This window comes from Stenella coeruleoalba (assembly GCF_951394435.1).
Source record: "Stenella coeruleoalba genome assembly, chromosome: 13".
Classification (NCBI taxonomy): domain Eukaryota; kingdom Metazoa; phylum Chordata; class Mammalia; order Artiodactyla; family Delphinidae; genus Stenella; species Stenella coeruleoalba.
In genome coordinates, this window is record NC_137159.1 from 5,199,732 (window position 1) to 5,226,061 (window position 26,330).

The 26,330-nt window shown below is 42.5% G+C and overlaps 2 protein-coding genes across 7 annotated transcripts in view; both read right to left on the reverse strand.

Moving 5' to 3' along the window:
• Positions 1–9,181, reverse strand: part of IL18R1 (interleukin 18 receptor 1) — a 38,747-nt gene extending 29,566 nt beyond the window's left edge. Inside the window, exons 1-2 of one of the 2 annotated variants that reach the window (XM_079940297.1) lie at positions 9,084–9,181; positions 3,831–3,916 (exon numbers count right to left, since the gene is read on the reverse strand). In XM_079940297.1, the coding sequence (XP_079796423.1) occupies positions 3,831–3,888 (58 nt within the window). In that variant the 5' untranslated portion in view covers positions 3,889–3,916; positions 9,084–9,181. The remainder of the gene's footprint in view (positions 1–3,830; positions 3,917–9,083) is intronic. The other variant, XM_079940298.1, reaches the window with a different exon arrangement.
• Positions 9,182–13,868: 4,687 nt separating this feature from the next.
• IL1RL1 (interleukin 1 receptor like 1) overlaps positions 13,869–26,330 on the reverse strand; it is a 39,566-nt gene continuing 27,104 nt past the window's right edge. For all 5 annotated transcript variants that reach the window (XM_079940835.1, XM_079940838.1, XM_079940834.1 and 2 more), the window contains 6 exons: positions 25,452–25,523; positions 23,779–23,920; positions 23,540–23,685; positions 20,068–20,214; positions 18,888–19,055; positions 13,869–16,021 (listed from right to left, as the gene is read on the reverse strand). In XM_079940835.1, the coding sequence (XP_079796961.1) occupies positions 15,624–16,021; positions 18,888–19,055; positions 20,068–20,214; positions 23,540–23,685; positions 23,779–23,920; positions 25,452–25,523 (1,073 nt within the window). In that variant the 3' untranslated portion in view covers positions 13,869–15,623. The remainder of the gene's footprint in view (positions 16,022–18,887; positions 19,056–20,067; positions 20,215–23,539; positions 23,686–23,778; positions 23,921–25,451; positions 25,524–26,330) is intronic.

Genomic DNA, 26,330 nt, shown 5'->3' on the forward strand with positions numbered 1-26,330 from the left:
AATCTTTCCAACACTAAAAAACAGGAGGTCAGTCTTTCTAACACTAAGGCACTTTCAGAATATAAATGAAGACAGAAAAACCTTCCAACAGCTTCTCCCAAACAGGAAGATACCGGAACTTAACCTACCAAAGCTAGAAGACACATAAATTCACTGTAATCTTTTAAAAGAAATGTTACACATTACAGCTTCCTCTTAAGGAAAGCCACCAAAGTCACAGTGTTGCCACACCTACCTCAAAACATCCCTAGCTGAGGAATCTCCAAGGATAATAAAAAGAGAAACCTACAGACCGCAGAGTTTTCCACTTGTATCGTCAGAAGTCTCACGGGTCTTGTTCTCAACCACTCTACCTAACCATTCCCCGGGCAGACGTGGGGATGGTTAAAGGTGCGCCTACATGTGTATAAATCCATTACCTCTCTAGGTTACCATGTGGATACTCAATACATGATGCAAACAGTTCATACTGATAATTAATTCATATTGACTCACTGCAAATCTGGGTATCTGTCACTTCCTCTTTCTGAGATCTCTCTCTCTCCCTCTCCCTCTCCCTCTCCCTCCTCTCTCTCTCTCTCTCTCTCTCTCTCTGTCTCTCTCTCTGTCTCTCTCTCTTCTTCCTTCTTTCTCAACTAACCCAGATACTCTGGCTTTAGAAATTTATCTGATCCTTTGTGCTGTACAGGGTCATCATTTCCCTCCTTCTTCACTTCCAGCAGTTCAAAGTCAGTGTGAATGGACCTTCCCTGTATCCTGTCTTTCAGCAGCAACCTTTGGCTGTATTTTGAGAATGAGAACTCTTAAACTGAACAGAGCAATTCTCTGAGGCCACAGAGAACATGCTTTCTCTATAGTCAGGGTTTATTTCTCAAAGCAATTGTCTGATTTTAACCACAAGGTTGTTAACCACAAGGTAGAGAGGAGGTGGCTCTAATGGCAAAAACACTCTTTGAAAACATGGCTGTCAAACCTACCCAGAAGCACAACATTTAGTGAACATCAACCTTGCATCTGGTGGTTGTTATTAAATCTTCATCTCACAATTCAGGACTTCAGCTTAGAAGGTGTGATGCATGTGTAAATGTGGGTGTTAGTTTTAACTGACACCTGAAAGGATGGTAGGTCATTAACAGCTTGATTTATTTTCTAGTTTTAGGAAATAATCTACATATAACAAAGTGCAGAAGTCATACATCATGTGCTCTATTGTGTCTGGACTTTTTGGACATCATTACGTCTATGATGGGCAATCATGTTGCTGCATGTAGTGGTGATCTGTTCTCTTTTTCATAGTTATGTAGTATCTAATTGTGGTAGTATTTGACAATTTATTTATCCATTCTATTGGTGTTGAACATTTGGGTGATTTCGAGGTTTTGGTCAATCATGAAAAAGCTTCTATGAGAGCTACCATATGATCCAGCAATCCCACTCCTGGGCATATATCTGGAGAAAACCATAAGTCGAAAAGGTACATGCACCCCAATGTTCACTGCAGCACTATTCACAATAGCCAGGACACGGAAGCAACCTAAATGTCCATCGATGGAGGAATGGATAAAGAAGACCTGGTACATATATACAGTGGAATATTACTCAGCCATAAGAAAGAACAAAATAATGCCATTTGCAGCGACATGGATGGGCCTAGAAATTGTCATACTGAGTGAAGTAAGTCAGAAACAGAAAGAAAAATAGCGGATGATATAGCTTATATATGGAATCTAAAAATGTGGTACAAATGAACCTATTTTAAAAACTGGAGTCACAGGTGTAGAAAACAAACATGATTACCAAAGGGGAAAGGTCGGGGGGGGAGGGATAAATTGGGAGACTGGGTTTGACATACAAACACTCTTATATATAAAATAGATAACTAATAAGAACCTACTGTATAGCACAGTGAACTCTACTCAGTACTCTAATGACCTATATGGGAACAGAATCTAAAAATGAGTGGATATATGTATATGTATAACTGATTCACTTTGCTGTACAGCAGAAACTAACACAACACTGTAAATCAACTATACTCCAATAAAAATCAATGAAAAAAAAAAAGCTTCTATGAACCCCTGTGCCGGTGTTTGTACAGACATAGGCACTTATTCCTCTTTGGGGACAGTTATCACTTAAAGAAACCTAGCCTGGACCTCATACTCTCCAGGGTGCATGGTTGGCAGTTGAAAGTTCATATTCCCCACACAGCTAATGGCTTCAGAGATCTAATCTTACATTTAACATTGCAGGTTTTGTTGATTTGAAATGGCTTTTGATTGGAGAAATGAGTGGAGCTCAAAGTGTATGGATGGCCCAGAACACCCTCCCCATCTTACAAGAATGGAGCACCACGATCCAGTAGGGTCAAGAGACTACAGCCTCTGCAATGATGTCTGGGTTTGGAATTGTCTTGAGTTTCGGCAATAATAGGAGGTCATCCAACTTCAGCTAAATGAATCTGACACGTAAAATATTGTCAAGTCTGCCTACAGAGACCCTTTCACAAAAGGTGCTCTTCAAACACCTCAAAGGACATAGAGCTGGGACCCTAGCACCCTTACAGCAAAGGCTGCGTGGCTGTTGGGAGCCTGCAGCATGTTTTCATAATAACCTGGGAGCAAGGTTATCAGCCTATGTCCATAGGGGCCTTTAGAGCAGGGGGCCTTTTCATGTGGTGCACACTTTCCTACATCTTGGTCTCTCTCACCTGTTCTGACAGGTCCTTCCGTATCAACAAGAAGAGGTCTGTCTCTTAACACCTGGGTAATGTTGCACTGTACGGATCTCAACGATACATAGATCCTCTTAAGTAAATATACCCAGATATTGGACCTGAATTGTTTGAAAGTATCAATAACCCAACTGTAATCTCTTCATTAGTAATTCTCAAAGTAGGGGACATGCGCTCATGTCTTCCCTCCTCCAGATACTGGATCAAGGCAAATCAACAATCGTGCCCCTTCCTTCTTCTCCAAAGCCTTTGGAGAACCTTGTTAATCAATCACGGAACTCTTCTTCAGAGAACCTGCTGAGGTCTCAGAACCTTCTCAGTGAGAGTCTCCAAGCAGTGACTTCTAATAAATTAAAATCGGTACCTGACACCGGACGCAAAGCCTACCTGTCTTCCTGGTCCGAGCAGACTCTTTCTAATGTATTCCTTCTAACTCTCATATTTTCTTTAAGATCTGTAAGGTATTCCCACTCACCTTCCTCACTACCTAGATAATGAGATGAATTTTTGCCTTCCTTTCGGGGAGGAAACAATGTGTTAAAACTTTGTAAAAATCAGGAACAAGGACGGCTGTGATCGCTTCAGTTTCAAATAACGTGAAACTAAGCAAATTTTTATCTCAGACAAATGTATTTCAGGATAAAAGTTTTCACTTCCTGCTCTCTCTACATAAACTCATAGGGCTGAATCCTTTCTTTTTTTTTTTTTTTTTTTTTGCGGTACGCGGGCCTCTCACTGTTGTGGCCTCTCCCGTTGTGGAGCACAAGCTCCGGACGCGCAGGCTCAGCGGCCATGGCTCACGGGCCCAGCCGCTCCGCGGCATGTGGGATCTTCCCGGACCGGGGCACGAACCCGTGTTCCCTGCCTCGGCAGGCAGACTCCCAACCACTGCGCCACCAGGGAAGCCCGCTATGAATCTTTTATTCTCTATTCCAGGCATACCAAATGGTTGGCAACTTTCTTAAGTAAAATTTTAAACCACAAATTTTAATAAATCCAACATCTTCAGTAACCACCCCCACATAAATAAGCCAAACTTTGATATTCCCTCTAGACGACCAATGAAGTATGTTTGTGATTGATTATAACTACTTACCTGAGGTTCTTATAAACATAAGCACCAAAAGTGTCAGGGGTATTTCTCTACGATGCATGTTTATGATTCTGCTTCAGATGGTTTCTCTGGAAAACAGAATAAGACAGGTTCGGCCAAGACTTTCAAACAAAAGCATACCTGTCTCACGCAGGAGGTTTTAAAAAGTCGTCTGGCATACAGACTTTAAAAAAATCAGCCCAGCAAATTTTTATATCCCTTCATAGAGTCACCAGTTTTCCTCAGAACTTCCAGCCATGTAGAATTAATAAAATTTCAAGGCATAAATTTGGGCACCCAGGGGAAATCCCTAATAATGCAGATTTCTAAGAGAAGAGAGCCTGCCGTATTTTAGGTCTGGTCTACTAAATCTTACCTCCAAAGTCAAAGTTGAGGACGACAGTATTTCCAGAAAATCTACCATCCTATGAATGGACAGTCTGCCCATGTAGGGGTGTGTGTGTTCCAGCCGCTTTTTTTCCCTCTCACCACACCAAAATGTTCATCACAATCTTCACTTATGGGCTGAATTTTTAAATATTGTTCTTTCTTCAGAACTAAGTTAGGAACTAAGTCTGTTTTGTTCATCACTGTATCACTAAAATCAACGCCTCCCACAAAGTAAGCACTGATTAACCCTTGTTAAGAGGAAAAGGTGTGTGCACGTGTGTGCACGTGTCTACACTCACATGCCCCTAGTATTTATTTTAGGAAATGAAGACACAAATCTGGGAGTTTCCTGCCATCCGGATGCCTGATCCACACCCACTCAATGAATGCAAACCTGTGTTGAATTTTGATCCTACTGCAACCTATCTTTGGTTCTACTAATTACAAGTTGAGAGAGTAGAGGAAGGGTGCATGGGGGCTCATACACCAAGTCTATTTCATAAACAAACACATGCTCCCTGTATACCACACACCTAGCCCCACTGGGCATAGGAAGCACAGCACGATGGAAGGAGCTTGGATTTTGGGCCCACACCACTGGACTGGCGTTCCTGCTTGAGTCTCGACAAGCTGTGCAACGTCGGGCAAGTTACTTAGAAGTCACAGAGCCTGTTTGCTCATGACCAAAATGGGTTGATAAGAAGGTCTATCTGCCAAAAGTACTGAAGTAAGTATTTATGAAGCCTTCCTGGGTGCATGGTAACCATTCAACCCCAAATAATTCTTTCACCAACTGTCACTCACTGCCCCTGCCGCACTAAAAAAGAGTACTGTTAACGCCCAAATCCTTGGTGAAGTTTAATGGCTAAACTGCCAAACCTTTCACATCAAGCCTTATGAATAACATCGCTGAGCCTTTGATGAAATTTCCGAGAGGTGATAATCAATAATGTAAAGACAGAGGGAGAGTATGTGTGGAAAGTGCCAACTATTCATAACCAACTTAGAAGATGGCTACGGTTTGAAATCAGTCCTCCAGCCCACACACACCACTCTATTATGAACTCTCTCCATCCTCTTATCTCAGGTAGAATGAAAAGTGTTGTTTCCTCTGGTTTAGGTCGACACAGCCTTGCAAAGGGCACTGCTGGGGATTTTTGTTTGATTTTTTTTAATTATCAAGGTTTACTAAGAGATAAAGTTATTATGAGATTACTCAGCATTCTGATGAGTTAACTCTGAGTTTCAATATGAAACATGTTAAGATCCCAGCATGCAAATTAGCTGACATTTGCCCTGCTCTATGTGTCTATATAAAATTTTTAATGTACTTACCATGGATTTAAAAGATTAAGATATTAAATAATGGAACTCATTTCCAAAAGGCAAATCTGTCATAGATACCCTAGTAAGTATTAACGAAATATATGTAGGAGGATATAAATATTACATTTCTTGCGTATGGGAATTTTGGGGGTTCTTTTAGTGTTATATTTGATGATGGTCCCATTTTTTGGCCTTTTCATAATCTTTAAATTTCTTCTTCTCTTTCTTTTGTTCTTCTTTCTCTTAAAAAAATTTCTGATTTCTAAAGTAACATATTCCCATTATAGGACACTTATAACATGAAAATAGAAAAGGAGAAAATAATCTCAACATGCATAATACTTTAGCATTCTCTTATACTTTTTCTATATATCTTCAAATAATTAAGGTTTTAAATAATCTCATATCCTGCTGTTCCTACTTAATAAAACAGCATTTTCCTGTGTCAGAAAATACTCTGTTATCATTTTAATTGCCACACAATATTCCTTCTTGAGGATATATTATAATTTACAAGATGTATTTTACTATAAAATAACCCCATGACCATCTTCTCATGTAAGGCAGTACAGATCAGTTTTTGGAGCCTGACCTCTGGCACCAGACTGGCTGGTTGAATCCTCATTCTACTCTTTACCAGCTGAATAACATTGGGCTGGTCACTTACCATCTCTGTTCCTCAATCACTTCATCCGTAAAAGGGAATAACAATACTATCTCCCAGAGCTGATGTGAAGGTTCCATGAGTTACTACGGCAAATAGTAACTGGTGAATAATAAATATCACTAAGCTATTATTACTCATCTACATTTCTTATTATTTTCTTGGTGCTACTTCATGGCAGTATAGTCTATGAGTCAAAGAGTACATTTTAAACAGGATGAATGCATACCGCCAAGCCGCACCCAGAAATGTAATCATTCATACCCCTCAGCAGTGAAAGACAATATCCCTCCCCTATACCCACAGAAGCATTTGAGCACGCTCATTCTTTAAATCTAAGTAGGTATTTAAATTGGTAAAATGGTATCTCATGGCTTATTAATCTGCATTTCTATTGGTATAAATGAGGCAAAATATTAATCATGTATTTTTTAGCTATTTTATTTCCATTTTTTATGCTTTTTTGTCCAGTTCTTAAATTTTTAGTGTTTTTTTTCAACTTGTTGCACAGTTTTCCTTTCCAATTCCTCTTCTGATGTCTTAACATATGGACAATTTTCTATTTATGCAGTCAAACCTATCATTCTTTTGTGACTTTTCCGTAACTGTTACATTTAGAACATTCCTTTGCCCTCAGTAGTCAGATAGATACCTACCTGTATTTTCTTCATTTTTATGGCTTAATAGGGTTTTTTTGCATTTAATTTTTTACCCTTTAACAATTAACTTTGTTGTTTGGTATGAAGATAGGGTCTAACTTATTTTTCCCAAATGGCTCCTAATTACTACTCTATCATGAGTTAAAAATCCTGTCTTTCCTTTAGAGTTGGTTGATACTGTAGTTATATTGTACAGGGCCTCCCTGAGCAATCTACGGAAAATCGAACATAGAAAAATCTAACATCTGCTTGAGAGCGAATACACACAAGCGTGTGACCGAGTGCACACACACAAGCACGTGCGTGCGCACATACACACACCTCTCTCTGTCTTTGCTCTCCCACTTTGTTTGTTCTTTTATTCCTAGCACTTATCACCAACTGACGTACTATCATCTTATGTTTGTTTGCTTGTTTGTTATTTGCTGAATTAATGAATGCATCAAATTCATAAAATATGTACAGTTTGGAGTCTTACGTGATTATCTGATCCATTGTTAAAAGATTAAGATAATCTTCTACCTGTGACATGCTTCTTAAATCATAACATCCTGCAAAGTATGTTCTAACGACTGATGTTAAGTCTAGGGCAATCATCCTGGCAGACACAGATCCAGGGGACTTACTTCTATACTTAAAAGTAAATTTAAAATATCCTAAACATATAATTAATAAGAACACCTAATAATTAAGATATAAATATACGTGCATGTATACGTACGAATACGTGTATGTGTGCACAGGTAGGTACGTATGTGCACGCACACACACACACACACCCCAAGAAAACTCACAAACGTTCCGTAAATCACCCGACGGCATGAAGTTTTCTCTAAATGAAAAAGGCTCTCTTCCAAAGATTGTGTGACCCTGGGTGAGGGTCAGATCCAAGCTGACCACTCCCTCTGCCCCGAAGGCTACACAGTCAGAGGTGCCTCCAGAGCATCTGAAGGGTCATCTCCTGAGCTCCTCGTTCTGCCCAACTGCCCTGTGTATAGACCCCATTCTGAGCAAAGTGACGGTTCTCTAGAAAAAATAATGCACAGAAACTCAGAGTTGCTAGGCCACTTCAGAGCTCCTTCTCTCAAGGAACCTGAGACTAGACCAGGTGAAATGATCAAACAGTGTTTGTTCATTCATCTTTTGAGATGACAAAACAATCAAATGCCAAGCGGAGAAAATGATCTTGGACATCACGCACACGTACAAGCGTGTATATGCGTGCACACACTTCCACTCTAAGAAGAATTTATAGGTTTCAAAATAGGTTTCTCTTGGGGAGGCCAGGAGAATCATTCCCATCCCACAGTCCTGGTCACACAACGTCTGCTGTTGCTACCCTTACGCTTCCCCAGCCTCCACCCCTGGTCCTGCCGTTGGGGTCACCCTCCACACTTCCAGCTGCACACTCCCTGAGGTCCTAGCAGTTTGGCCCAGTGGCTGCCTGCGCATGGAAGCTCTCTAGCTAGCCCAGAACCTGCACAAACCCAGTTTCCTCCAAATTTACCTCCTCCTGGCCCATCCAAGGCCCTCAGATTTGGAAAGTGGGCCCCAGAGTCCAGCACTGCACAGCACCAAATGGGTGTTATGTAATACAGCGAGCTCAGGTGCCTGTACCTGAAGGGGCTGCCCAGTCATCTGTTGGTCTGCTAACCGCAGTACAGCTGCCGGGCTTCTAACTCCTGGAGGCACCTGGGATGCAGACGAAGGTTTTGAAATCAGGAAAATCTGGGTGTGAATCTGGGATCTGTTACTTAGTAGCTGGATGCCCTTGGGTAAACTACTGAACCTCTCTGGGCTCGGTTCCCCTCCTCTTAAGAAGCATACTGCATTTGGCCTGTAGGAGGCTTAAGCGAAAATGATGCATCTAAAAGTGTCAGACACAAGTAACTGCTTAATAAATGAAAACTATCACTTCTTTTAGCTGTTCTCACCTTTCTAGAAAAAAACTGGGACTGGTTTAACCACTATAACTACACTATTAGGGAAAGTTGATGACGCTGAATCACCAGTTATTCGTGTGGATACACACATATGTATGCATATGTGCTAATTATTTAAAATAATATATTATATATAATAGCTATATGTATATGCATGCATTTTTAACTGATCTTTCAGAACCCCTGCCCCTGAGGCTGGGTCGCCCCTTGTCCCCAGCCGGCAGCAGAGGGCAGTGGGAGGGGCCGCAGGTGGCAGAGGCAGGTCTGTCCTTACCTTCAGAAGGCGTCCGGAGGCTGGGGAGGGGGCGGCTGTTCCCCTGGACACCCGATGGCGAGGCAGTTGAGAAAGAGCAAAAGCTGCCTTCCTACCACCGTGAAACCAGAAAGGAGAGGAGCCGCAAGCGTAACGCAAGAGATAACGCAACCAGAGAAAGCTGAAAAAGAACAGAAAGTCTGAAGAAAGAAAAAGCGTCTGGCAAAACTCGGCTGGCCGAGGCCGCGGGTGCGGCGCTGCTTCTGGCCCCGCGGCCTGGGCTGTGTCCTGGGTCTGGGACGCTCCCTGACTGGGTTTGCTCTCGGTCCGGGTCCTCCCACTCCCGCTCCTCCGCGAGGACGCTCTGGGACCGCAGTGCTTCCGGTCTGGGGGTGCCGCGGCCCCGCGCCGCTCCCAGTCTAAGGATGCTCCTGCGCGGGGGCGTTCCTGGTCTTGGGTGTGTCGGGTTCCGGGCGCTTCGGGGCGGGCTCCCGCGGGTCCGGGGATGCTCCTCAGTGGGGGCGCTCCGGGTCGGCGTGCGCGCTCCTCGCGGCGCTCGGGGTACTGGCTTCTCTGGCTGGGCGCGCCGCCCGTGGGTTCCGGGAGCGGCTCGCTCGCGGGGTTAAAGGCGCGCAGCTGGAAAATCCGGCACCTTGCCGGGGGCCGAGGAGGCTGCGGCCGGGGGCGGCGCGCCTGGGTCCCGGGAGCTGGCGGGCCGTGGGCGGTGGCCGGGCGAGCCGCGGGGCCAGGAGGGGGCGGGCCTGGGCGGCTCCTACGCACCCTCCGGGCGGCGGGGCACCCGGCACCAGAGCCAGGTGAGGAGGTTGTCAGCCCCGGCCTGGCGGAGGGGCAGCACCTGCGCTTAGGGGAAGGGGCTGGGGCCGGCTGGGGACACGACGGAGGCCGAGGAGTCGTCCCAACGCCACCGGGCGGCTCCCCGAGGCCAACCAAAGGTGCGGAGGACTTGTGGTTCCAGCCCTGGGGTCCTGGCTCCGTCCTAATGCCTTCTGCTTAACCTGAGGGGTGGGTGGTTCGCCATTGGGAAGTAGAAGAGGGGCGCAGAGGTGTTAAATTGAGATTTTAAATTGGTTAGAAGAAAAGGAGGCCAGTGGAGAAAGCGTGTTAATAAGTTTTTATGGTGTGGTGGAACTCAGGATACATTTTTAGACTGGTCTGTGATTGGACCTTTCAAACAAAAATGAAAAATGAAACCCACAGCAGGCAGCGAAAAGGTTTAATGAGAGTGAATTTCATTCTTTTTATCCAATCAAAGTCATTCACCACATAATAAAAGAGAAAAATCGTATAAGTATCTCAGTAAATGCAATTAAAAAGCATTTTGCACTCGTCAACACCCTTTCTTGATTAATAACACCTGAGAAACTGAGAATAGAAAGGACCATTCTTTTTTTTAACATCTTTATTAGAGTATAATTGCTTTACAATTGTGTGTTAGTTTCGGCTGTATAACAAACTGAATCAGCTATACATATACATATATCCCCATATCTCCTCCCTCTCACGTCTCCCTCCCACCCTCCCTATCCCACCCCTCTAGGTGGTCACAAAGCATCCAGCTGATCTCCCTGTGCTATGCGGCTGCTTCCCACTAGCTATCTACCTTACGTTTGGTAGTGTATATATGTCCATGCCACTCTCTCACCTTGTCACAGCTTACCCTTCCCCCTCCCCATATGCTCAAGTCCATTCTCTAGTAGGTCTGTGTCTTTATTCCCGTCTTACCCCTAGGTTCTTCATGACTTTTTTTTTTCTTAGATTCCATATATATGTGTTAGCATACGGTATTTGTCTTTCTCTTTCTGACTTACTTTACTCTGTATGACAGACTCTAGGTCCATCCACCTCACTACAAATAACTCAATTTCGTTTCTTTTTATGGCTGAGTAATATTCCATTGTATATATGTGTCACATCTTCTTTATCCATTCATCTGGCAAAGGACACTTCCATGTCCTGGCTATTGTAAATAGTGCTGCAATGAACATTTTGGTACATGACTCTTTTTGAATTATGGTTTTCTCAGGGTATATGCCCAGTAGTGGGACTGCTGGGTCATATGGTAGTTCTATTTTTAGTTTTTTAAGGAACCTCCATGCTGTTCTCCATAGTGGCTGTATCAATTTACATTCCCACCAACAGTGCAAAAGGGTTCCCTTTTCTCCACACCCTCTCCAGCATTTATTGTTTGTAGATTTTTTGATGATGGCTATCTGACTGGTGTGAGGTGATACCTCACTGTAGTTTTGATTTGCATTTCTCTAATGATTAGTGATGTTGAGCATCCTTTCATGTGTTTGTTGGCAATCTGTATATCTTCTCTGGAGAAATGTCTATTTAGGTCTTCTGCCCATTTTGGATTGGGTTGTTTGTTTTTTTGATATTGAGCTGCATGAGCTGCCTGTAAATTTTGGAGATTAATCCTTTGTCAGTTGCTTCATTTGCAAATATTTTCTCGTATTCTGAGGGTTGTCTTTTTGTCTTATGGTTTCCTTTGCTGTGCAAAAGCTTTTAAGTTTCAATAGGTCCCATTTGTTTATTTTTGTTTTTATTTCCATTTCTCTAGGAGGTGGGTCAAAAAGGATCTTGCTGTGATTTATGTCATAGAGTGTTCTGCCTATGTTTTCTTCTAAGAATTTGATAGTGTCTGGCCTTACATTTAGGTCTCTAATCCATTTTGAGCTTATTTTTGTGTATGGTGTTGGAGAGTGTTCTAATTTCATTCTTTTACATGTAGCTGTGCAGTTTTCCCAGCACCACTTATTGAAGAGGCTGTCTTTTCTCCATTGTATATTCTTGCCTCCTTTATCAAAGATAAGGTGACCATATGTGTGTGGGTTTATCTCTGGGCTTTCTATCCTGTTCCATTGATCTATATTTCTGTTTTTGTGCCAGTACCATACTGTCTTGATTACTGTAGCTTTATAGTATAGTCTGAAGCCAGGGAGCCTGATTCCTCCAGCTCCGCTTTTCTTTCTCAAGATTGCTTTGGCTGTTCGGGGTCTTTTGTGTTTAGAAGGGACCATTCTTAATCTGATGAAGAGCACCTATAAGAAAGCTACAAGTAACTTCTTAATAAATAGTGAAACACTTGGCGTTTTCCTAGGATGGGGAACAAGATGAGGATGTTTGTAACTGAAATCGTCTCGAAATAAAAATACAAGGCATAAATATTGGAAAGGAAGAAATAAAACTACTGGTTTTGACAGAGGGCATCATTTTATGTAGATCACCCTTTGAAATCTACAAATAAAGCCCGTTGGAATCAATAACTGAGTTTAGCAAGACCACGGAATACAAGGTAAATATACAAAAATCAGTTGTAATTCCATATACTAGTAATAGAAATATGAAAAAATCAACTTTGTTTAAAAAAAACAAACCACTTACAATAGCATAAAAAATCAAATACCAAAGGAGAAATTGTTTGAAAGATGTACAAGGTATCTACTATAAAATCTACAAGATATTACTGGGAGAGATGAAAGACCTCAGTGAATGGAGGGCTATACCTTGTTCATGAATTGGGAAACTCATTGTTAAGATATCTGTTCTCCACAAACTGGAGAGTTTATAGAGTCTATACAGTTTTAGACTCTGTAGGTTATAAAGTCTATCCAAATCACAGGAGGAATTTTCAAAGAAATTGAGAAACAGTTTCCAAAATTTATATGAAATTGCAAACGATCTACAATAGTCAGAGCAATCTTGAAAAACAAAGAACAAAGTTAGAGGAATTACACTGACTTGGTTTATAATAAGGCAATAGTAATCTTGGCAGTGTGATATTTGCACGAGCATATAAGTAGAAAATAAAAGAGAGGAGAAGAATAGACCCATATATATATAGTCTATAAATATTTGACCAAGGCACCATGTCAGTTCAATAGGGAATGAAAAGCCTTTCACAAATGTCGCTGAAATAACTGGTATCTCTATGGGGAAAGGAGAAAAGAGCCTTGACCTTTACCTCATTCTATATACAAATATTAATTCACAATGGACCATAGACTTAAACATAAAAGCTGGAACCATCATCAGTTTATATAAAGACATAGGCGAATATCTCCATGACCTTGGAACAAGCAAAAAAAAATTTCAGGACACAGAAAGCACTGACCTTGTAAGAAAATTTGATAAATTGGATGTCATCAAAATTGTAAATGTCTGCCAATCAGTAATACCATTGAAAAATGAATAAGTAAAAGCCTAGGAAATTCTCACCTTACATCTCTCTGAAAAGGAACTTGTATCCAGAATATAGAAATAATTTCCACACATCAACAATGAAGGGAAACAACACCAATTTAAAAATGTACAAAAGGTTTTACCTTCCCTGAATGATACATGAATGCTATGTTGTGTGGAAGTAATGCTGGCTGACTGTATTGATATGAATTCCAAGATCAGACAAAACCAATCCACGGAGATAGAAATCAGAACATCGTTTGCCTTTGAGGAAGGAGAGGGATTGACTGAGAAATGGCAGGAGGAATCTTTCTGGGATGAAGGAAATATTTGTCTTGTTTGGGGTGATAACTACACAGGTAGGCATGACTGTCACAACTCATCAAACTTAGGAGCTGCATTTTATCGTACTCAGGTTTGACTGAATTAAAAATAATTCCTTGTGATTTTTATAATTCACGGGAATTTTCACCATGATCATATGGTAGACACTCAACAAGTTTGACTGAATTCATTTTATTCACAGGATCTTGTGTGGAAGGTGAAGCATCTATTACTCTCACTGTACAGATGAAGCACAGACTTAGAAAACAAACTTATTTGTTTGCAGGGGATAAATTGGGAGTTTGGGATTGACATATACATAGCACTATATTTAAAATAGACAACCAACAGGGACCTACAGTATAGCACAGGGAACTCTGCTAAATATTCTGTAATAACCTAAATGGGAAAAGAATTTGAAAAAGAATAGATACATGTATATATATATAACTAAATCGCTTTGCTGTACACCTGAAACTAACACAACGTTGTTAATCAACTGTTCTCCAATATAAAATAAAAATTTTAAAAAGATTTAAAAATAAAATAGGTCAACAATTGTTTAAAAAGAAAGAAGAAGAAGAAACTAAGAGAGGTTAGTGGCACTGCTGGTATGAGAAGCCAGGTCTTCTGGCAGTTCCCCAACCTCTCTGTGAGTGTAGGGCTTGGAACCCTGGGCTATCGGAGCTGAGAAAGCCCTCACAGCTCTTCTTCTCCATCCTCCCACTTTTCAGTTGCAGAAACTGAGGCCCAGGAGCAGCTCAGTGGAGGATAGGACCTCCATCCACTTGCAAAATCTGAGCTCTGACAGGACTCCCAGTCTGAGGGTCCCTCAGCCTTAGCTCGGGTGGGCTCTGATGGTGTGCGAACTCCAAGGAACTGATGGGAGTGGCCCTGACTGTGCAAATTGACTTCCGTTTTACTAAAACACTTCTGCCAAAATGCCCTACTTATTTCATGGAAATGTTACAACAAATTTAATTTGTTTCTCAAATTAAAAAAAATTAAATTTAAAAAAGTTTCTCAAATTTAAAAAAAGTTGTTTTAATTGGAAGATATAAAGTATAATGATATGGCCACTGCAGAATTACTTATAACGATGACTATTTAAATTGGACACAACTTAAATATCCAACAATAAGTAATTAGGCATGCCACCTGTAGCACAACCAGGAGCTGGAACACTATGAATATTTTAAAACGTTAAAATTTGAATGACTTGTCAAATGCTTTTATTATGATTTTAAGTAGATAAAAATGTAGAAACTACATGCTGTATAATCTCAGCTATATAAATGGTATATTTAAGTATAAATTAAAATTTCTTAAAATGCAAATTTACCAAAATGTTTAAAAGTCATAATCTTAGGATGATGGATTTATGAACAATTTCTGTTATTTTTTCTTTCATACTTTCTGTTCTTTTATAACTTGTACAGGAAGAAAAGATATTTCTAAAGAGAATAAAAATATATGAAAGAAATTTTAGAATTAAAAAAACTTAAATATAATGATAATTGGGTAAGGTACTCCAACCAAATGGACAGTATTGATATGATACAACTTAAGCGTCTGATCAAATAAAATCGAACACATTCTGGCATTGGGAACAAGATTCAGTACCAGCGTTCTGCTTGAGGGGATCTGAGTGTCCAAGATCACATTAAAATTTAACTCTAAAACTTTCAGTTTGATGTTCAAAATGTAGAATATCAACAAAGAATAAGGAGAGAGAGAAAGAGAGAGAGAGGGGAAGAGTAGTGAGAAGATGCTGGGCCACGATGGAGAAGGACCAACCACGGGAGACGAGGGAGGGGATGTGAGGTGGAGACAGCGAGCCTGAGGATGAAAATCTCGGGGTATTTTGCATCCAGCCAGAACCAGGGAAATGGAAGTAAAGTCAGTGCATGAAACCTGAAGTCTGAATACCCTCGATACTCCCATTTCTGGAGCCTCCTCCCCCAGTGTCTGGTACAGCGGCGTGACCCAGCTGGGAGCGATCTGGATCCCCCAAACGCAGTGCATTAGCCGTCAAAGCAAGCACTGCTGCCCCTGGGCGCTCGAGGATGCCGAGCGGGGAGTCTTTCTTGGAAGTTGGCTTGGCACCGGCATGTGGTACCTTATGTGCTTCCAGAACTTGGAATTCAGAGACTGTTTGTCGGCCACGAGGTCCTCCCTCCACTTGATGGTCCCCTGCACTTTGACGAGATGCTTGAGGGAGTCCTGAAGCTCCCCAAACTGCAGTCCGCTGGGCGGGCACAGAGCCTCCATTTCAATCAGGATGGCCTTGGAGTCGTTCCGGATGAGGGTGTTGTGCAAGGCGATCTCCCACTCGTAGGCACACTCCTTGCTGTGCGTGACCTCAGGGGTCAGGATGAAGATGTGCCGCCTGCTCTTCTGAATGCTGGTTTCCACTGTGGTAGCTACATCTAGTGATAAAAGACACAGTGGGAGGGGTGAGGACACACAGCCCTTTCACGATGAGAATATCCACCCCAAGCCTTCTTCTCTCCCAGACAGAGCAGTCCAGAGTCCTTCAGTTCAGTGGGAACGTAGAGATATGTAGCAGGAGGCTTCGAATTCAGGTTCACTAGCTATCGATACATCTTATCTTAGAATATTAGCTTACATGTTGTAAAGGGACTTAGAATTTTCACTCTCTTCTTACAGAACGTTCCATGCAAATGCAGCAGAACACACGTTCTTCTCAACACACATGGTACATTCTCAAGGTTAGATTATGTGTTGGGACACCAGACAAGTCTCAATAAGTTTAAGATTGAAATCCTATCAAGCATCTTTTCCAATCACAATAGTATGAAATTAGAAATCAGCTACCGGAAGAAGGTGGGAAAAATCACAAGTATATGGTGAAGAGCATATGCTGTGAACACCCACCGGGTCAATGAGCAGATCAGTGGTTACCAGAGGGGGAGGCGCAGGGAGGGCAAAATGAGTAAAGGGGGCCAAGCGTATGGTGATGGATGGAAACTAAATTTTTGGTGGTGAGCACGCTGTAGGTTGTACGGAAGTAGAAATACGTTGTACATATGAAACTCACATTCAACGAATGTTACCGCAAGAAAAATAAATCTTAAATAAATAAAATAAAAAGGGACGGTGGGGGAAAAAAAAATAGAGTGCAAACTCAGGAACCCTTGCTTCTCTGAACTGACTAAAGTCTCTAGGGAGTCCTGGATCCACTTCATCCCCTAATAGTCTCTGTTTTAGAAGCTGATTTGATCCAGACTAGGGAAATCTTAAGGAAGATCAGATCCCCTTATCAAATCAGTGTTTATGGATCGTCAACTCCATGGTGATTTCACTTAACTTCTGGGTGGACTTAGAACATGTAAAACACCCAGCTCTCACGGCAAGGAGGGGACGGCATGATTAAGGAAGCACAACCATGAACAAAACAACTCAAGACATCCTTAGGCAGTGGAGGCTGAAGACTGCCGGTCCACATGGTCTGAAACAGGAAATGAATGTCGAATAGTGCCCGACAGAGACCTTGTGTCAGTCAGGATCCTAACAAAAAGCTCGGCACCCTCAAAAGTACTGACTAAAGAGAATCTAATGGAAGGACAGTTTATAAAAGATGTGGGCAGAGCCAAAGGAAATCAACAAGAGATGGTGCAGAGCCCCACAGCAGGTGATGTCAGGGAGCCGCAACTGCCCTCCAGGTGTGACGGAAGGGGAGCGGTGATGGAGCCCAAAGCAGGTACGTGTCTGAGGATGGCCAGCTGACAGGAGCCAGTGCTTCAGCAGAGAGGGGCACAGCTACCCAGGGGACCCCACCCAGAGGGAACAGGGATGCACCCTGCCCTCCGAGCACCTGCCAGTGCCTCCCATTGGCCAAGCCCAGCGTGGAGCAGAGAGCAAGGGGGTGACGCCTTCTGTAAGGATCAGCTACCAGACCACTGGATGGAGGAGGGGGCAGAATGAATTTGAAGGAGCAAATGGAGAGTAATTGTCATGGGAAGAAATACACTGCATGGGCCTGTCATGCACTTTTTCTACGGGAAGAGTGAAGTTTGGTGTTGTTTTGTTGGATTTTGTTTTACTTTGGTTGAGGTGAGGTCAGAGGACATACTTGAGAGAGGTGGAGGTGGGAAACTTTTCCAAATGAAAAACAGCACGATAAAGGCCACACAAGCTTGAGCACCAGTGAGCTGGCACTCACGTTTGGCTGGGGAGAGGTGTAACTAGAAATGAGGTCGGCGGACCTAAGAAAGAAGAGATGGAGAGCATGTCGCACCTGGTGTGACATCACAAACAACTGGAGTCCCTGCAGCCTCATAAGCAGATGCGTAACAGGCAATGAGCATCTGAATAACATGACATTGCTCTCGACTTGCAGGGGTAGCCAGTGGGGAGAGCTGAAGCAAGAAGAGAGCCTCGGGAGAGATGTGGGTTACGTTTTCCTGAATTGCGCTCTATACGTGTCTCCCAAGCTGGTCCTAGGCCATTAACATTATCCAAATATTGCAGGATAAACCAGATTCACCTGTCGTGTATACATTTAATTCCATAGACACTTGAAGCCCTCTTTGCGGTAGGAATGCCAGTTTAAACTCACAGTCTATTAAACATTGACTTTAGAGGACTTACACTCATGATGTCCCTGCCTTATTCATATTCCACACGCTTCCTGGTCCCTGAGGAATGTGAGAAGGGCTAGAAAGAGGGTTCCTAGATACTTGACATAAATATGGAGGGAAAGGAGAACGACTACTGAAATGCCAGAATTGTGACCCTACTGTCAAAATCACATGAAATCAACTAGGAATATTAAGGAACAGAAGACACAATTCTATCTGTTCTTGTGAGGATATAAATTTGCAAATGTGTCACCAATATAAGGAAAATCATAAAGCCTTTCTGAGTCCTTTCAAATATTTTAGCCAGTGCCTCTGGATAGTAGAACAAAATTCCTTGGATTTCAAGTCCTCCTTCAGATCTTCTAGAGGGACTTCAGAGATGTCAGTTATCCTAGTGGTGGACATGGGGAATGAAGTAGGGGCTGGACCCTGCTAAATCCACAAGCAAGGATGCCTTAGCCTGTCTTCGCATCACTGACACGACTGTGACGACCTCAGGATCAGGGTGGTGATGGGGGCAGGAGAAGCAAAGAGTAAGTACCTCCTTCTCCTGGAGAAGTATTGAAAAGCTCTAGTCTCATGACCTGGAATAATAATTGCAGCTCCTGACGATGGCAGGGATAAGACCACCTATTCCTTATCCTTCTGATGAATGTGAATTTCTGTCCCTGATGGTTGTTGACAGTTTTACCTTCTCCAGGGAGCATATCTCTCCCATAAATGTATAAGTCGTAGCCACATTTATTTTCAAGAACGTCAGGCAGAATCTGGTGAACAAAGTACTCCACAGAGCTGGCCCCCTCTGGACTGTTTTTACAGTTCCGTGGATAGATCACGTAAGCATCGTAGATCTTCCCATCTGAAGATGAGAACAAAGAACACAATGTTATTACTTGGTCCTCAAGAATTCTCATTGGACTCTTAGGAGACATTCTTCAGGGAGTTTTATGGCTGTTGGCGAATGTATCTCATCGCCCCAAACAATCTAGAATCCAGAGACCATGACAACAATCTACTGCCACAAAATGTCATCAGGAAACCAGTCTTAGTCCCAAAGTTCTCCTTTTTACGGTCTCAGACTGAATGATAAAAAACAGGCAAGAGCCTGACTAGTTTAGTTCAAACCATATTGTCAAGTTTGATTAATAATCTGTTAATAAGTATTTATACTCATGGCTAAGGGGCTTTCTGCTATGCTGAGCAGATCTCAAGTTTAGCTTTCGTTTTCCCTATGGGGACGTGAAAATGCTAAAGGGTAATTAACGGTGGCAAAAGAGTAGAAGTTTTTAAGGGATCTGAATTTCCCACAAATCAAATAATTAGCTCTAGTTGAGTGACCCATATGGAAAATCTAAATTTTATCTGCCTCCAAATGAAAGAACGGTGTTCATATTTAAATAAGCAGGCAGCACTGTCTTCTTTCATGGGTATACATCTGTAGGTAGGTAAGACTCTTTATGGAAGAGCGTTTCTGGTAAAATACATTGCATTCTGATGGACCTTTCTAACCTGTTCACATCTGGAAAACAGGAACAATTTTGTTAATGTTTTGACTTCCATAAAGTTTTCCCATTTTCCAAAATGCCCTTTCTGGGCTTGGAGCAGATTCTGATACAGGGCTTTTAGTAAGAACAGCAATTCTACGGGGGAGAAAATTGGAGCTGTTGGGGTGAACCTCAGAACCACGAGGAGTGACAAGGCAGGATGGAGAGTGTCCTCTGAGTGGACTCAAAAAGGTTTATTGATAATATGCTAGCAAGCAAAAGGGAATCTGTGTTAAGTAGCATAACTATTAAGAGATTATTCGACAAACAACCAACAGCCCTTATAGAACCTTTTCTTTTGAAGAAAACTTGAAACTTGCCACTTACCGTTCCTAGTTTTGTGAGGTCTAGCTATGTCTCTCCAGAGCAGAATAATCTCAATCCAGAATGCTTTTAGAATTACCACCGAGACATTGATTAGCAAGAATAATATGCTAAATCCTGCAAGCACGTAGTAGGTGCTTTGTTGATCCACTATTCAAAAGATAGGGGGAGGAGAAAAATGATCATTATTATTCCTAAAACAGGAGAAAATAAACAAATACGTGGATGCTGGCTTCCACTGGGATGAGAGATTTATACAAGGGATGCCTACATGGCATTTTCATGGCTGTTTTAAGAATCAGTAAATTAATGTTTAGTGAGCCCCTACTCTGTGCAAGGCACCAGGCTAGGCATTGTAGGGGATTTTCAAAGCATAAGAGAAAGACAGACACATGTAAACTTAGCTAAGATTGGAAGTGAAAGCATTCGTTTTAGCTAGCAGAGGTTTTAGGAGGGTGTGCTCACTCCATGCTGGATTGGGCAGTGAAGGCTTCTTGCAGAATAAGGTCTCTGGAGGATGAGTAAGATTTAGATAGCTGCAAAAAAAAAAAAAAAAAATGTATTCCTGGCAAGAGAGGATGCTGTGAGCCCAAGGGCAGAGACGGGGTGTGTCTTCTGAGGAAGGGGGATGATGCAGTTTGGGGAATTACTGGAACATATGATTGGAATGGTGGGTCTAGGGCTAGGTTCTGATCAGATTTGAGGCTCCAGCTACAGCATTTTGTCTCTATTCTGGTCATGAGAGCCACTGAAGAGTGCTGAGTGGTTCGCTAACAGTGAAAGTGGTTTACAAGCGAGATTAATCTGATGGTAGTGGAAGTTTTGTTTCTATAACTCACAGGTCCTCGGAGTCGAATGGGATGAGAAGTTTCTGCATTAGGGGCCAGATTCATGCAATAATGAGAAAGGAATGGACAGACCTGGCGTTGGCGGCGTTAAGGACAAAGAATCAACAGGTCTTGGGGACTTACTGCATCTGGGCTTGGTGGCATAGGAAAGCAGGGAAGAAACAAGAGCTCTCGAAGTCTCTAATGTGTATTTGATGAAGTCAAATGACTGGGTTTTAGGTCCTGAGTATGCCCTATATTTCCCTTCTGATGAACATTATTAGCCATCACTGAACTTTTATCCTTACTCATTGCTTCACAACGTATATATGCAAGATGGTCCCCGTATTTATTGAATCAGATATATACAAACTGAATGTAAGAATGGTGCTCGTCAATAGTATTTTTGGCTGTTTTAAGTTTACTTCCCTCCTTAGAATCGTTAACTATCCCATCTTACAAATAGTCCCACTTAAAGATAAATGTGAAAAGACTCTCAAATGAGATTTGGCTAGATAGCTCCCTTTTCGTTTTCATCTGATCTCAAAACACAGGCTCCCAGTTTTGCCATAAAAATCCCTGGTCTGTATTTGCAAATCCCTTCATTAGTTCACCAGCTCCCTGCGTATCCACACTATGAAATCAAGAATGACCAAGGTGGGGACTTTCCTGGCAGTCCAGAGGTTAGGACTCCGAGCTTCCACTGCAGGGGGGTGCGGGTTCCATTTCTGGTCGGGGAACTAAGATCCCACGTGCTGCATGGCATGGTCAAAAAATTTTTTTTAATTAAAAAAAGAATGACCAAGGTGAACCGATCCAAAACTGAAAATTGTGAGTGAGCCTAGTGTCTGCACTGTCATCAGTTTAAATGATAAATACTCCCTAAGTGAATTATTTCAACAGGATTCCTTTCCAGGTCACTCTTTCTAAAAACCCTATCTGGATGCATGCTGGGAATCCCTATTTCTTGTGAAGTAGTTATGCATGTGACTAGCTAACTAGAAGAAAGAAGTTAATCCAAGACCTTAAGGCAAGTTGAAGTTCAGTATCTTCCTAAATGTTAGTTATTTTATAAATGTATAAGTGATCCTTGTACGTGTTGACTAAACACTGAATACTTTCTGTAAGAGCTTATAAACAGGAAACACTGCTTGCCTTTGAATCCTGGCTCTGTAACTGCAGCCTGGCCAATTATTCAACCTCTCTTTGCCTCAGTTTCCTCATCTGTAAAACTAGATGATGGTAATAGTCTCTTCATCGTGGATTTTTGATAAAATAAATGAAAAATTATATGGGAAATCATGACAGGTCCTGGTACCTAGGGAACAATGAATAAATGTGTACTATTATTATTAATAGCAGTAGTATCAAATGTTTAACGATATTTAATAATATGGGGACACAGGTTTTTTAGTTTTTGTTTTTAAAATTCAGGACAATGTGTAATTTCTTTTATTGTATGATTAGAAATAAGGGAATTCATTGTGACCTTTGAGAGCAGTTGTAACAGTTTTTGTTTAATCGACATAGTTGTTGAGACGGAGTATAATTGTGTTGCTTTGAAGAAACACAGGTGAAAGGTAGCATATACGGATGAATTAGAAGGAACAACATCACCAAGTACATGTAACGTGAAAACAATTCCAATACACAGGCACGCGGAGAACGTTCATATAATGACAATGTGAGAAAAGCATGGGGATAAGGACAGCATGGCAGTGCTAGGGGTGGAGGTGGCTTCCTCTTTCTTGCGGGATCTTCCGTGCCCACCAGAACCACAAATGTCACCCTAAAATGACATCTCAACAGGGTCCACATGTCCTGGGGTGACACAGTTATAACTGGCAGAATCCTGATGACCCATGGAACATGACAGCGTTTAAAATCATCTACAGTAGTCATGATTCCGTTTGTTTTATAACAGCTTGCAAATCGGTGGTTAAAGTTGAATTCAAAAGACCCTATCTGACTGGTGGTCTGTTTTCTCATCTCTCCCAACCATGTTGTGCCTTTGTGGGTTTATCCAAATTAATCTGGACCATACCCCACTTAGGGGTATAAACTGGGAGTTTACCTCTCCCTATGACTATGTGACAAACACATTACATAATTTCCACATAGTGGTACATGGAGTGACAAGTTAAAGTATCAAAATGTTCTCCCCACCCTTCATTACACCGGATTAAATGCTACATCTAACCAGTGGGGTGTCTTTATCTGGACATGCAAACAAGTGAGGAAATTGACAGGTGGTCAGGAAGGAAATGTTTGTCAAACTACTTTTCTGCCATCATTGTGTGCGCAGTGATACACGGAGGGAGTGGAAGCAAGATGCCTTTGCACCCGAGAGGAGGGGCACGTCCTCACGGACTCGTTTAACACTGTCTGGACGTGCCGAGGATGGGAAGCACAGTGAATGTGGCGTGGCTTCGTTTTTGTCTTGAATTCTCTACACACAATATGTCCCCCTGTTGCCTACACCCAAGACAGATCTTTTCTCCCCTTGCCTCCAATCTATGAGATGGACCACTCTGACTTGATGGACTCCCCGGAGCCACACTCCAATACACTGTTCCCTAAGAATATGATTCAGCTTCCGGTTGTTAACAGCAAACTCAGGTGACCCAAGTCTCAGAGACATGCCTTACTTGGATTTTTCCTCCTTAGTCTTACGGTGTGCGTGATCAGGCCACGGAAATTCATGGCCAGACAGTCGTACTTCAGTGAGAAATCCTCTTCCTTTACATCCGCTATTCTTAACACGGCGTTTAGGCAAGTCAGCTTGCTGCGAGAACTAGTAAGACAACCTGTTACTTTCAGTGCTTATTTTGCAATTGCAAACTTTGTGGGAAGGGAAGGGGATGCTTTAACTGAGACTGCAAAATACCTTTGAGTTTGCTCTTGCAACACTTGCATTCTTGCTTCACCGAAGTTCTCAACGTTGCTTCCGTTAACCTGCCACAGGATGTCAGCCATGGTCTGAGAGCCTTTCCCAAAGCAAGCAGAGCACCTTAGGTTTGCTGGTTTTCCTAGATGAGAAGGAAAGCGAGTCACCAATAAAAGTCCGTTCTGCAGAGAGGACTTAATTTAATTGCATGTGAGAGAAAGTCATTGAACGTCTAGTGTGTGTCATGAATTGATTCCCATTTCCTTTCCTCATCTTCAGCACCTTCCTCCTTCTCTGCCCTCGCTTTGCCACCTTCTCCGTCTCCCATCGTTTTCATCACACTCACAGTTCAGGTTGAAGCTCAGGCCCCTCTCCCCTCTCCCCTGCAGTGGAAACTATAGAGGCTTCACCAATGCCACGTTACAATCTAAGATTTCCCCTTACTACGCATTGCCATTTCTTTTCCTTTTGTTTTTTTAATTAGAGTAGAGTTGCTTTACACTGTTGTGTTAGCTTCTGCTGTACAGCAAAGTGAATCAATCAGCCACCTGTATATATGTATATCCCCTCTTCCTTGGATGTCTTCCACTCCTTTCTTCTCCTATGGAATCCCCTTCATCTCTCTGTAAGCTACCTTTGTCGGTAAAACCGTTTCACCTGAATCAGCCACAATCCCACTGCTTAATCGTCCAACAAGAGCCTCTCCACTCCCACTCCTGTTAATTTGAGATTTCCTCCTTTCAGAACTAAAAGCTTAAGGGCTGATTCCTGCCTTGGGTTGGGTACTCAGCCATCCTTTACTGAGTTCTTCGTCCCTGTGTCAAGAATTAAGCATCTGAAGAGGGATGAGGAACTTAGAGTCTCCAGGGAGGTGACCACGGTATAAGCAAACGATCAGAACACACGGTATTCTAGTGTTTTAACAGAAAGGTAGACAAGTGGCATGGGAATACAGAGGGAGACGTCAGGGCAGGGAGCAGGGCTGGTGCTCGTGGCCCTGGATCAGAGCCGGATGCTGGCTCTGATCGTGCTCCCTGGCAGGTAAGGAGGCGGGCAGGGGGATTTCACGGAGGAGGGGGTACTCGAGCTTCGTGTCGACGGATGGGAAGGAGGACATTGGCGAAAGCAGGGAGGAACGTGGAAAACCCTGCAAAGCAGTAGAGCAGCTCTGAGGCAGTCAGCGTCGTTTTGCTTTACGTGCTAAGAACTCTGATTTTGACCCCATTCTCTCAGGGAACCAGGACAAGCAGAGACGGACAGAGGCATACAATCTGGGTTCTCCTCCATCACCATTTATTCACGCCGCATCCTTGGGTATGTCATTGAGCCTCTCTAAGCCTAGGCATCCACAAGCATAAAGTGGGGACGATATCTACCTCCTTGAACAGTTGGGTAGAAGTGAGAGGGAAATGAGGTAGCACACATGAAAGCACCAAAATAAGTAAATAAAATAGAGCCCAGTGCAGTACAAATGTAAGTGCCGTACGTTGCTGTGACCACATATTCCTACTATTAGCAAGGGCCCAAGGTGGGTGTTTCCAAATACGCGTCTCATTTAATCCTCACGATCCGCTGTGGTAACAGCCTGACCCCTGCTTGGGGAATTCAGAACAGGGGTCATATGGAAAGATGTTCCAGACGAAACATTGACAGTATTCTTAAAGTTTTCTTACCAATTTCCACTTCCTTTGTTTCATTCTGTGGAGGGGCTATAATTACTGGAAGCAAAGAAAAGCTTTGCTTATCTGAAATCAAAGAGAATATAAATATGTAAATCTATATAAATATTTAAACATTTAAATATAAATATGTAATTAATTAAATATAAATATGTAAAAATATAAATATGAGGCAAGCATTGGGTGGTCATCAATAGAAAGCTTGTATTTCCATATTTCTGTCCTTTTTCACATGATGTTTCTCAGATTTTTCTCGTTGTGATCCATGGCAACAAATACACATGCACACACACGCACACACACGCGAAACAAATACGTTCCAGCAATACGTCCTCTTACTACCTATGATGTTTTTTGATATTTTCTCTTCTCTTTTTAGCATCAAAACAAATGCCATCCGGAGCATTAAATTAATTGCATGACGCAGCAATGGTCAGAAAACGACGATTCTACAGGAAAAAGCATAACGAACGCTACAGGGACGAGTTCAAACGACTCCTGAAGTGATAGACACGTAAGTCCACACTTCCGCTCACAGCGTTCCACCCGTGTGGCCTACCCTATCAGGAAGTTCAAATGCCTGTGGCACTGACGCGTAGACACGGTGAATGCACGGCTGCGTTCCCGCACCCCTTGATTCTCATTTATTTCGGGATGGTGTGATTAAGGACCCCTGCGGGTTTTGATGTTGAACACTGAGAGGTACTAACACAAATGTGGTCCAGCGATGCTTATGTTACAGCGGTGGGGCCCTGGAAAACTACAAACCAAAACTCCTCTCCACGACTGCTCTGCCCTGAGGAATCTGCCAGACATACAGGTCCTGCTTCATCTCCACCCATAGGTCAAGCTCTGCTAAGGAGACCCCAACTC